Source organism: Centruroides sculpturatus, unplaced genomic scaffold (assembly GCF_000671375.1).
Source record: "Centruroides sculpturatus isolate CEXI.00-Female unplaced genomic scaffold, Cexi_2.0 scaffold1067, whole genome shotgun sequence".
NCBI classification, from domain to species: Eukaryota; Metazoa; Arthropoda; class Arachnida; order Scorpiones; family Buthidae; genus Centruroides; species Centruroides sculpturatus.
Window position 1 is genome coordinate 11,558 of NW_019385388.1, and position 14,265 is coordinate 25,822.

The 14,265-nt window shown below is 37.1% G+C and overlaps 1 protein-coding gene across 1 annotated transcript in view; it reads left to right on the forward strand.

The window, feature by feature from the left end:
• The window catches only part of LOC111638417 (multidrug resistance-associated protein 4-like), a gene marked incomplete at its 5' end in the record, with an annotated part of 16,633 nt that extends 11,307 nt beyond the window's left edge, over nt 1-5,326 (forward strand). Inside the window, 2 exons of the mRNA XM_023384126.1 lie at nt 3,581-3,861; nt 5,118-5,326. Coding sequence (XP_023239894.1) covers nt 3,581-3,861; nt 5,118-5,251 — 415 coding nt within the window. The remainder of the gene's footprint in view (nt 1-3,580; nt 3,862-5,117) is intronic.
• Between the last annotated feature and the right edge of the window lie 8,939 nt (nt 5,327-14,265).

The following is a 14,265-nucleotide window of genomic DNA, read 5'->3' on the forward strand; positions in this document are numbered from 1 at the left end:
ACATACATTATAGACATAGCCATTCCAAACACTCACAATGTACAAAACACATGCACTGAAAAAATTAGCAAGTACACAGAACTTGCCCAGGAAATAAGGCATCTGTGGAGGATGGATAGGGTAGTTATTGTACCTGTTGTTCTCTCCTGTACAGGTGTGATACCACACATGCTACACAAAAGCCTGGGAACATTACAATTGAGTAGAAATACATACATCACACTACAGAAGGCCGCTATATTGAATACATGCCATATTGTTAGGAAATTCCTTAATACAGACACTGACACACACATTTAATTTTAGTTTTGTTTTGGTTGCTATGCCTTGACTCTGGTCCGGCATAGTACACAGCCACCGGTTTAAACCGAGTATTACCTACTAAACCCAACATAATAATAATAATATATATATATATATATAACAGGCCTTTATGAATATAACCAGGCTTTAACATTTTCGAGAAAAATACTAGACTACAGATCTAAAACTTTGTTACATTTGCAATTGTTTCTAACTAGTGACCTGTTACACTAATTAAATGTAACGTGCTCGTTTCCACTTCTGGCAATTTGCTTAAATCGTGGAAGAGAGATCTAGATACTAATGTAACGGATGCGCTCATATTTATTGTAAGTCCCATTCTTTTACTTTGTAGTTCACAGACTAAGGTGGATGACGGTAATCCGAACAGAGAATCCTCACTCTTTGACATACTGATTCTGGCTAATAGGATTGTATCGTGTGCTTCATCACTTAAATGTTCTATGTTGCGCAAATGGTCTCCAGTTTTAACTGAAATAATTCTATCGCCACAATTCCATTTCGAATTATCCATACTCCCTTCCCTTTGATTATGTACTTTTTTGAGGTTTTCATTTGGAGCAGGTAAGGCTAAACATTTGCTGTCAGTCATGCTGATTGGTGTTGGCTAGGTCGCAAAACTCCTTTCGGGCCAATCCTGGCCATTATGCGCCAATAATACGGCAATTGTTCCTAATTGTAATTGCTTTTTTTGTTCAAGTTGCCTATACTGTGCCTGACAAAAAGATGCATGACTCACATAAAACAGACAGAATGGGAGCAGAAAAGGGGCTATTTGAGTCTGGCATCTCAACACAGACAGATCACGATAATTAATTTCTTGCCATACCTGATATGGCTGGATGAAATGTAAGCGTTTTTCTGTTTCTAGCTGTCCATGGGCTGGAAATTCTGTATGTGGTATTGCCAAAAGAGTGTTTGATATAATATGTCGCGGGAAGTTGTCTGGTCGATTGGTCTTATAAAATTCGCAGGTGATGGTTGATGCTGCCAGCTCAAATAATTTTGCACTTTTACCTTTTCGAAATTTGGTCTCGTTGTAGATTGAGGTGTTAACTTAAATTGTATGCCTACTCACAAGGATTATTTACTGGTCCTTATGAGGACTTATTCTCTATTTTTATTTCCAATGTTTCAAGTTGCTGCGTAACCTGAATGATTTTAGTATCAAGCGCGGGTTCTTGGTTAACATTTTTGTTTTCTCCTTTTGGTGCATTATTGTTCTCTCTGCCTCTTCTATGCTTGCAATAAAATTTCTATTTTATCCATCAACTGTTCAATTGTCTCTTCCCTGATCGCTACCTTCAACGCTTCTGAAAATGTGGTAGTATCCTGCGACATAAAGTTTCGCCTAATTTTTTCGTTCAGCCCACGCACAAACTGGACACAGCTTTTTGTCCAGCTTCCATTGCGGACATTGTCTTATGAGGGCGTGCTTCTGTTCTGTGAATTTTGTTTGTTGAATGGTTGTTGCATTGGATGAAGTTTGAAGCCTGATCGCAAATTCCTGAACCATTTCCCACATTGCTGGATGCAAGCATGGAATTTTTGCATTTGCATTAAATATGGCTCGCAGTAAAATCACTCCATCATTAAGTGTTTAAAGTCGTCGTATTTAATCAAGCTTTTTGTCTGCATATCCCTCCAGTCAAATCTCGGGTAACACGTGCCAGTTTACATTTTGTAATGATCAGGAACTGTAGGAGATCCATCCGGCCAGACTAGTTACTTTGTTTAAGGAATTGAAAAAGTTAGTAATGCACCCGCTCTCACCAGAAAAGATCGGAATCATCTTTCCAAACATTGCGATTGTGCCTCCGGTTACTTCCTGCGTTCGTAGTGGGGCACCTGTCTCTGTAGCCATGTTCTGATCCACTTTTCTTTCTCACCCCAATAATTTTTGAATTGGCTTCCTCAGAATCCTGGAAAACAGAAATACTATTTTTAACCACCAGTCTGATTTGGGTTTAGCAATTCCACTTAACTGACACCACTGTAAGGTTGCTGACAGAAGTGACAAATACGCGAAGTTGTCGAGGATCAAGAAAATTGTATGTGGGTATGTGGGAGTGACAACTTGCATGGAGACAGGGGTCATCTATTACACCATTTAATAAAATATAAAAACTTTCTTACAACAATTTCTTGCAGTAAGAAATATCTCTGCTCAAAGAGCAAAATGTAAGTTCACAGTAACAGTTTGAAAGTTCAAGATCATGATGTTTTCTTGGGTACTTTGTTATCAACATGGAACTTGCTGACCCCGGGATATACAGCACGGTTTCTGGTGCTTTCCTTTGTCAGCTAGGTGAATTGAAATAAAAGTGGATGACACAGCTAACAAGGGATGGCTCTGGTGATGTCTGCACTTTTTCTCAGTCAACTCTTCCAGAAGCACCCACATTGGAGTTAACAGAACAACAATCCATGAACCTCGCAGCCTTGAATCACGTGACATTTTACATCTGTTTAAAGGGTGCGTGAGAGGTCACCTTCTCGACTTAAGAGGACTTCTCTCTAACTCACTTTCCCGTGACTTTGGCACTTTCTACACAATTCATCGTTTAAAAATCCAAGAAAAACTTTCATTGTTTTAACGAGACATTTAATTCTTTCTATTTAGGTTAGAAAAGAAGGCTTTTAAAATCTCGTTTAATTACCTCCCTTCAGACTTCTAAGTCAACCTTGGTCCGGATCCCCACACATCCAGTAGATGATTTAAGACTACTACTGATTTGATCATCTAGTAGATGATACACTTTTGCCTATTATTGCTGTATGGTAGATGTCATCTTCCAAATAGCAATAATAGGAAAAACTGTTTATGCCCATTGTTAACGGTAAAGGCACATTTTTGAATGGAAACTCGAGTATTCTACAAGTTTCATTCTATGTTTAATAACAATTTTTAAACAGCATCTTCATTTCCATCTTGTTAAATTGTTTTCTACCTGTCTTCTGTTGTATTTTCCTTGACAAATGCATCACCTATAAAAGCTTCAGCCACGATGTAAGAGATAACAAAAATGTTCAAACTTGAACATTCAAAGCTGAATTATGAAAATGTAGCTTAAATTTTCATTTAAATCATTTTATTGATTTACGAAAATGTTCTACCAATTGACTATCTTATATATTTCAACATTACTGAATGGTATTTTTTTTTCAATGGATTTAAGTAGTGTTATTGTATTTCTGCTTGTTAAACAAATATATAATTCAGTAAATTAATATTTATTTTCTGTCTAATTTTCAGGTTGTATAACAAACGGATCTATACAAAAAATGTAAATAATGTTGAAAATCTGAAATTTAATTCAACAATATTTAACAATAGTGAAGATCAAGGTTTATATTATAGTGACAAATATAATGTATATGTTTACTTTGGACTAATATGTGTAGTATTATTTACGATGATACTTTCTGGATTACTATTGTATAATTTTTTCATTGCTGCATCTTTGAAGCTGCACAAGAATATGTTTCAATGTATTATTCGAACTCCAATTTCATTTTTGGATAAAATTCCTGTTGGTATGTAAAATTCATGGATTATTAATTTTTTAAAATAATTTTATAATAAATTAAAGAATGCTCAATTTGATTTAAAAATGAAATACAGTACACTCCCGAAAACTCGGTACTCGATAACCCGACACTCCGGATAACTCAGCCAACCCTGGCAGGGCAAAAAAAATCCTTACTGTAGTTAATTAATTTCCATTATAGACAGCTTTATGCCTCATAAAGTATTTTTCTGGGTCTTTCTTATCAGGTAAATTACTGTACACAGTGTATTTATTAATTTTCATTTTTATGTAGTAATGGCTCTACCTTCATAAAGGCCTTCATAAAGGCATTTGGGCAGTGTATTCTTTGTTGTATTCTCAAGCAAACAATACATACAGGTATAGTACAGTATTTTCTGAAGACTCCACACTCGTACTTATTTTTTTAACGCCATTCCTGATAACCCGGAATTGTTACAAACTCGACCACCCTTCGGTCCACATTAAGCCGAGTTTTCGAGGCTCTATTTCTAAAATACTTTCTGTATTTGGATAAAATACTGAAAGTATTTTATCCAAATATAAGATAAAATACTGAATAATACTGATAAAATATAAGATAAAATACTGTAAGTATTTTATCTTATATTCTTGGTGATCATGAAACAATATATTAAGTCTTTGGATAAAATACTTTCGGTATTTTATTTAAAGACTTAATATATTGTTTTATGATCACGAAGAATATAATTTAGCTGTGAATAATATATGCATTATTTATTCCTTTTTCTGATGTAATATACGAAATCAGATAGTAATAAGAATATATGTGTTAGAATGCAACAAAAATTCAGAAAAAGAACAAAAGCCATTTTCAGTAATAAGATGTGATATGCAAGCGATGTTGGATATGAATGCAAAGGAAGTTTAGGAAAAGCATTTTTCAAAACCTATTGAAAAACCTATTTTTCAAAATTCTATTGAAATCCTGTTAAACTGTATTTGGAAGATATGTGAGATCTTGTACTGCATTTTGTTTCATAAGCCTAAGTTATTTACATAATTACAGCTTCATTGCTCTATTTAAATATTTTACGAACATAACTATGTACATTGTAAAAATCTTCAGGTATGAAAAACCTAAAAAATGTCAAGTTAAGAACTGTAAATCATACAGATATGCTATGTTGTATATGTTGTATAATTAATAATTTTAATCGAATACATAAATTTTACATAAGTTTTTAATTTAAATAATATCTGTTATTCTGATATTTTTAGGAAATGTTCTAAATCGATTTTCGAAGGATGTGAATAACGTAGATGACATTTTACCTAACAATGCTCACCAATTGTTGAAAGTAAGTTTACATAATTTTATATATTTAAATTTGTGTAAAATGAATCTTAAATAATAAACATCTCAGCGGGATATGCAGTTACTAAACTGTATTTAGGAATTTCATAGCCTGTATTTTGTTACAGCATCGTGAAAATCAGCAAATGAAGCATGCAGTGTATGCTACTTTTTATCCTAATCACTGAGAATTGATGCATTTATCCCAGCCATTAATAATATTTTGTAAAATCTTGTCAGCAACACTGTATCGAAATTTTTAAGTTTTGGATAACATCTCCCACTACGTCATTGATATTAACTTTTTTACCGATACAAATACAAATTGGAAAAACATTAGGATAAGACTGGAGTGTTCATGAACAAGAATCTTTTTATCGTGTTTCTGAAGCTGGACATTGGCGTAACTTTTTTGGAATGAAATTGTTGCACGGTAATTTATCTCTGTTCGTCAACCTTCTTTTTCGTTAGATTTTGCGAATTTCGGTTGGATTTTCATTATTATTATGCAAAACTGGAATGACTTCCACAGCTAATCTGCGCTATGTTTCAATCAGAACCAATAAATTGCAGCTGACTCTTCACATGTACATTAAATTCATGACAGTGCCAATCTTTAAATACAGGTAACCCCCGTATAACACGGTAGTTACGTTCCAAAAAATTGCCGTGTTATGCGAATCCGTGTTATACGAAACAAAGAACTAATACGAAAAGGAGGGTTAGGTTCCAAAAATTAAAAAACATGCTAGTATATTTTCATAATTAAGATAAATATCTTCATTAAAATTTTTTAAGTGATACATATTAATATAAATTAAACAATGTTTTCTTCGTCATCACTAAAAACACTATTAATTAACCGNTCGTTGCCTTCTCAAACAACGTCTTTCGGCTCTTTCTAACTCTTCGATAGCGATAAGAATTGCGTATCCGTCAGCCATTTTTACTTTCGTGTAGCGATCTCACATGCTCGACTCAACGTGAGTAGCAACTCGCATGGTGAGATGGGAAAGCACGTGAGTTAGAACTCGAGACTACCAATTTGACGTCAGTGTGTGAGATAGTACCACGTGACACCTTCAACACGTTGGGAGTTGTAACACGAAAAACTCGAGACTAAGGCCCCTGGGAAAGAATACAATAAAAAGAACTTTCGTCAGAACTCGATGCATCTTAACGGACAAAATATCCAATTCGGTCGATATTCACTCCTCCCCCTTGTTTACCTTTATAAATAATGCATTGTTTATCGTCGTATCTACAATTCTAACGACGCGCTTAAATATTTTCTAAACCCGACACAGATATACCGTATTTACTCGGATATAAGACCAGATTTTTATTCATTTTTCACCGCTTGAAAAACCCGGGTCGTCCTATACGCGCCAACGAAGGATTCTTGGCGTTTTTGCAATAATTTCTGCCAACCGCCTATACCCGGCGCTGTCATTATAGGTCTACATTTATCGTAAGTTGGCACCTACCGTAAACAAGTTAAGACACACATTCCATTGTTTGTTGGTTTAATCCTGCACGCGTTGGCAGAAAAGATCTTCTCGTTATTTATAAAAATATTGATGAAATACGGTCACTCAGCAACGATTATAAATGTAGTTGTTTTCTATTAGTTAAATTGTTATTTTTAATGAATATTAGGGCATTCCGAATCATCTATACTAATATTATAAAGAGGTCATGTTTGTAAGTAAGTAAGTTTGTATGCAGCGGGTAATCTCCGAAACTACTCGTCCGATTTCAAAAATTCTTTCACCAATATTTAGAATGGAACCTCGGGGTGGACATAGGCTGTATATTATTCCGGTAAACATTCGTATAAATTAAAATATATCATCCGGGGTTAAAGCTTTTATGTCCAACAGATGGCGCTAAGAGTACGACGCCCTAAGTTTGGTTTTCTGTGAAAACGAACTAAAGCGGATCATCATCTATCTACTAGTAGCCCGGGACGCCCCCTAGTGGACGTTCCAGCAGCATTACGAATTCCTGAGGCATGTTTAATGCACTTAATATATGAAAGTTGTGTGCGCTTAATGTTTAAAAGTTTGATGCAGTTAATATATATAAATGTATACAATTCTTCATCTTAGAAACTAAACTTAAAATATCAATACACAAACAGCCAACAGTATTTGTACGTGAGAAAGTGAATCTATTCTTTACTCAAAATTGTTCAAATAAATAGAATATGATTAAAAAATCAAGTATAAATATATACAAATGTTCATGTTAAAAAGTAATGTTAACAGATCAATACACAGCAAATAGTATTTCTGTATTACAGACTGAAGATATTCTTTAGCTGTGTTCTGTATTCCATCATTTATCCCATCATAAAACTTCTGTATACACAACATTGTTGGTAAAAAAAGTATAATTATTTGGAATCAATTTGCCTTGTTGTGACATTTTGTCTTCTGTGTCGTTTTGCTTCTGCCTGCCTGTGCAACATTGCAGATCTGAGCTCATGAGTTTCATTCTGCAAGCCTCCACGTGTTGATTGTGCTATTCTCTGTAATGTTTCCTGCGCACGTCTCTCCCTTTGTNATAAACTAGTAGCCTGGGACGCCCCCTAGTGGGCGTTATTTACAAATTGCCATTACCTGTTGAATGGGTTAATAGATATTAAAATATTACCTTATATTACCTTAACTATTTCAAACCTTATCGTCTTACGTAGTGATTCAAACCTATCCGGTTTTTCGTTATTCGCCCCCTAGTGAACATTACAGGCATTCCGTGACAATAATAAATTCCTATTACAAATATACTGAATTATTTATATTGTTATATTGACCAAATAATAATTTATTGGCCAAATGAATAATAATAATTTATATTGTTAATTTAATTTGAATGTTTGAAATATGACACACGATAGGGGCGCCTCTAGTGTCCGTTATCAAACGGTTACGGGACGGACACCTGTTGAATGGGTTATATATATAGATATGAATAAAAATGTAATGTTCGTTCGTTCCTACCGATTCCTTTCAAATTTTGACACAACGCCGCATTCGAATACGCGCGTGTTTTTATATAATATACGTATCGAAATTCAACCCCACTGAAGGGAGACGGTTAGTATTAAGGCTTACCGTAAAGAACTCCGCTTCTATTTACACTATTTTAGATGCGGGTTTTTGCGTTTTTGATTGCGTTTTAATAGGGTACATCAACAGAATGTACACTAAGAAGAAATTTTTGGAAAAATCCCCCCACGGGTGGTGGGGTCTGGTAGTTAAAAATAAACTCTTTCCGATGACGCGATAATGTTTTGGTTTTGTTTTCAATTCATCGCGTATTAAGGCAAACGCGGTCGTTTGCCTTAATACGTGCATTTGATAATATTCTATGATTAACGAAATAAAATTAGAATTGTATTAATAAATAGAATTTTTTTTCTTTTCGTCTCTAAAGTCACACCTCGTCCTATACGCCAGATCGTCTTATATCCGAGTAAATACGGTATTTCATTCATTTCATTTATCTTTAATAACATAACATGAGTTATATCCCCTGATATCGCAATGCATAATCAGGGATTGTTTACAATAAGTAAATACGGCATATATTTCTGTGGAGTGGTTAAAATAGCATTTAACCACTCGGTAAAAGAATTAACGAAATACTCGTTATATCGCTTACCGTAATCCGCCGTCTTGTCCGAACACTGAAAAATCGCATCTTTAAAATAACACTTCGTTAACGACGGTTGATGAATTACTTTCAATTATAAAGGCCTTATCGGCAACGGGATATTAACTATTTTGTTGTTTTCCGCAGTTTAGAATCTTTTATCCATCGAGTTCTTTGCAACCGGGAATACGCGTAAAGCGGTTTATACAGCAATTCGTTCATTTTTATAAAGTTGCGTGAAGAGCGGACTTTTGGAAAACGCGAGGACGAGGAGAAAAAGAATCGGGAAGGGGAGAAGAGAAAGGGAAGCATTTTGGGCGGGTGAACGAGAAAGGATATAGAGTAGATATTGTGTAATTTTGTGGATTAAGTGTCGACAGTCAATCGACAACGCTTTAATTAGTGTACTAATCAACAAAACAAAACAGAGTTTAAACAAACAAACGTTTTGCTGGCTTAAACTCCTAAGTAGGTGTTGGCCGAGGAAATAGTTGTGAAATATTTGCCATTTCTTATGTAATAGACTGTCTTTTCGAATATTTCGTGCCTAAACATCACCCATTACTTTTGGTTAAGCTTAATGCCAAATCGTAAATACGTAAGGCAATTTGTTGGTCCGATAATCCTTCTATCGTTTTTTCTCCCACAAAACTTTGAGGTCTTCGATCTAAAGACTCGCGCGACTTTAATTTATATATATTTTAAGTGGAGAGAGATTACAAAGCGGTATAACGAATTATAATTATCTAAAGTAGAGTGTAATTAAACAATGTCGATGCGGCAGAGTTTTACTTTTTAACGAGGAAGAATCGATGAGAGGTTTACTCCGGTTAATTAATACTTTCCTCCTCCCTTCTCTGGTCCGATTCTCTTCTGTAAAAATCTCCGAAAGGCGAAAAGCTCTTTCCCAGCCGCTTAACCCATTTTTTTAATACCCGCGTTAAAGCGCTGCCGCCATTGGTCGACCAATAAATTACCATAGCCGAGAGTTTGAACTTGGACCCATCGTTATTCGACGCACGGTCGACCAACTGTTTGATAAAAACTTATCAATCGATAACTTATACAGAAAAATATTGGAATGGATCGATAAAACGCGGGTTTTCGCCAATGGATCCATCCCAGATATGTCGGGCCCTGTTCTCGCCATCCTGTCGCCTCCGTTGTGGGCCCGGTCGAACCCGAGATGAATTTGAAAAAGACTTTTTAGTACCCATAAGGTCTTCGACCTTTAACACTTATTTCTGTACGCTACGCGATAGAACTGTTTAAGGGAGGGAAGAGATCGAGACGTTATATACGTAGACTTTATTAAGTGTCATTCTCTCTTTCTCTCTCTCTCTAGCCCAAGACAGAGGGAATGGGTGAAAGTCCTGGATGAGGCCAAGGTCTTTCGAGGACTATGAGAGTCCTCGAAGGACCTTGGCCTCATCCAGGATTTTCACCCATTCCCTCTGTCTTGGGCTTTCTTTCTCCAGCCGTTCGCACCCATCTTTCTCAAATCATCCTGCACATCCTCTTCCCATCTTTTTTGTGGTCTTCCTCTCAGTCTTCTTCCCTCTAGTCTCTCTTTGGTCCCATTCTTTCCAAATGTCCAATCCATCTAAATCTCCCTCTTTTAATTTCTGTCACGTTTATCGATGTCGTCATAAAGGTCAGGCGGGACGATAGCGTTCGAACTACGGCGGTCGGCCAGCTAAAAAGCATTATTTGTACACTAATACGCTAATGTATTTCATTTATACTCTACATTACTATCCGATTTAAATATTAATATCAAATAGACTTACCGCGTAAAGTATTGGGAATGGAGTAAGCGTAATTGGGCGACGAAAGTATTGGATATTCCTAACTTTCGACCATTTACAATGTTTTTCCTATCCAAATTATTCGTTTCTGAGGTTTTTTTATTTGTCATAAGATCGAAGGCAAACTTAAAAAGTTTAATCGATACGACGAAGCCACCCCGGTAGACGCCATTTTCGACTACTGGCAGGCGGCCTACCTACCGTAGTAGCTGGTTTGGCCTATATTTACGGCTGGCGGATGGCCATTTTAGATCGTAGGGTAATTTCCGCGCGCGAGTACACGCGACGCGGAAAGACGACGGAACGGCGAGTACCGGGCTTAACGAACCGGGAGTTCCTAGACGGCGTTAAACCGGGTGATTTTAACGCGGAGTAAATAGGGATAGGGGAAGGCGCCACCGAAAATAAACAAAGTTTACTTTAATTTCAAGTTATTTTCATCTTAATTTGTATAATAATATATGTTAAACATTCGCGCGTACAAATGTAAAATTCGTTTTTGTGACCGAGGTCCCGACTTTTCCGAAATTCTTGTTTTTTCTGCAATAAAGTGGCCGAGTTTCATTCTTTGGGTTTTTTCTTTAATTAAACAAACGTCGGTAGCGAAACGCTCGGTTTCGCTTTTGCCCTCCTTTCAAAATCTAGATCGTTGGCTACGATTCGATGGACGATTTCGGTTATCGTTACCAAACTTTTACTAAGGAAATCTGCAGAGAAACTTTCTGGGTTCGTTTTCGGAATGTCTATTTTCCAGTTCTACGCCAATTCACGTTCCGCCGGTTCTCCAAGGTCGTCCTGGACAAGACTCTGGCCAGAAACCCGCGGTAACTCCTCGATATCCTGGTCTACGTCTCCTATACCCGCCCTATCGGTTAGGCTGACTTTGTCGACCTAACGATACGGCCAAAGGCTCTTCTCGTCCAGAATTCTTGGATACCTTCGGCCGTAACTTCTTCGCGCCTCACCGGTGGTCGAGCGGTCTTCGTTTCTCCAACGCTGGCAGTTCGGTCGTGGTTTCCAGCCTGGCTCGGTCGGACTCACCACCCGCGGTTTTCCGGGTTTTCTCCGCCTCTATAATGTGTAAATAGGGGCCAGTTTCCTTTAAAAAGGTCCTAGACGGGTCTCTCAAACGTTGCGTTGCCATAACTAAACAAACAAACCACACTTTGTTCGTCCATTTATCAGTTAATTCTTGCCCAGCCCAGTCGATATTTCCTACCGTGTTATATTTTTTCTAAAATTGCACCCAACGAACGTAGATTTAATGAAAGTACAACTTCTGCCACCTTTTTTCTCATTGGTTCGCGTCCGTAAATAATCGTATTACGCGCCAATTAATGAAACGCCGCCATAATTTAAATCGGCGTAAATTCTGAACTATTTTTAGGCTTCCAGCCGACGGCGTTATATCGAATCGGCGTTAAGCGGGGTCTTACTTAATGTTAGTAAATCGTATTTTACAACGTTCGAAAGATAAGTAAAAAAACCTAGCGACGAGTTACGTAACTTTCCCGGCAAGAACATTTAAATTTGTGCCTGGCGCCATCTGTTACCATATTTTATTATAAAAACTTTATATATTACTAACATTCGTACAGAAAAAAACCCAATGTTTTTGCATTCCTCGACGTTTCGAGGTCTCCCGGCTCAAAAAAATGCAAAAATCTTGGCCGGTGGCTTTTTGACCGATGGCCGTACTTTCCCTCTGTTATATATTACACCCGGGAAAGTAAAACAAAGTACTGTACAGACCGGAAACTGTGTCATCATTTTTCTATATTTTCCGACGATACTCTGGAATTCCGCTAAAGACGCTCCTTTCATTTTTCCCCGCGGGTTATCGTTTACAGTTTATCGAATTCGATAAGTCGGGAGAAATCTTTTTATGCCCAGAAAACCATCAATATACCGCTATAGTAACGACCAAGTACGAGAACGATTTCCAACTTATTTGAACGTATTCCGCAATTTCAATTTCATCGATAATATTGGCGATATACGCTTATTTGTTAGTTCTCGGTAGTATAAAATACAATACAGTACCTTTTATTCACGCCAACATTTAACTCGCCCGTCTTCGCCTCTCACGCGGGCCACCTACGTTCCGTTCCTCCGTGGATAGAAAATTTGTTTGGAACTAAATTGTGAAAGCAACAATCTGTCGTAAAGAAAACATTTATTTTAGTCTCAGAATTTTCACGGGTTATGGTTTAGACCGATACGTCGGACCTCGTCCCTCGTCGCTCGGCAGCCTCCATTACGGACGGAAGAATTAAAAGGCTTTCTTGGCCATCGAACTGTTTTTTTGGTGGACAATCTTTCCGTCATAGGTAGTGTCTAATACGTACACAAAAATCATTTTCCCGGCTATGCAAAGTTGCTTAGGAAATCCACTGACGGCATCTCTAGTAGTTCTATTTCTCTATTTAAATGATTCTCTGAGCGGACGAGATTCTTTCTGGCAGAATACCGCCACTGCTTTAAATTAAATCGGGATATAATAGGCCATCTTGGCCATTCTCCATGTAATTTTGATAATGCTTTTATCTAAAAGAAGAAATAATTTAAACAGAAAAATATACCAAATGTAGGAATAACGAATGTTTATTTGTTCGATAATCGACGCAACATCGCGTCGATCCACGAGCTTAAGAGTCGGGCACTCGCCCCGACAAATGGAGAGAAACGGCGAAGAAAATTCGGACAAAGCGAGAATGAAAAAATTACGCAGTGGTAGACATCGGCGATGGCAAATTAAAAATTGCTACTTGGTTTTTATTTGTGTAAAGTTTCGGGATAATCGATTCCCTCTGCCCCTTAACAGCGTCCTCTCGCGTCCGCGTATCGACCCGTAAAGGGGTACTTTCGGGAAACTTTCCATTTACCACCCTCTTTAAGTGTTAGACAGGTAAGAAAACCCGAAAACCACACGACCAGTCCGTCGATGGAGCGCCAACCCGGAATCAATTATTTTTCCGATTTTTTTTTTCAATCGGTGGCCGACAGGACCGTTACTACTAAAATATACTAAAATACTAAATAAATGCTAAAATCTTGGTGGGAACTCAGAATCGAATGTGGTCAGGAATTTTTCAACGGTTGTCTATTCCGGATACGTCGTACCTCTATCTCTCGTCACCAGCTGTCACGATTGCGTGCCCGGTCTAATCCGCAACGGTTATTTCAGTTTTAATTCTCCTCCCCGCCAAGGGAGGAGAAAAATGAAAAAAATTCCCGAATTGTAGCGCCAAACACTATAGAGAGCAGCGCGGACGGAAGCGGGTAAGTTTCTGTACATTGACATTAAACACGCGCTGTTGTTAATGCGAATGCGGATTTGCGATATTTGGAAAAAAGATATACTGTTTACTAAACCTTTTCGCTACACTTAAAATTAAGATTACTCCGAAAGTTGGTAACTCTACTTATAACGCGAAAGGATTTCGCTTTAAAACAGACTTATAAATTGGATATAGTGTATTTCAAATTCAAAATTCAACGATATTTCCGCTCTTTTGTACGGTAAAAACTTTGTAATTATGTTGTGTATAATTTTTTGACATATTTATTCCCTTTTTTGCCAATCCATCTCTCGGTTACAAAA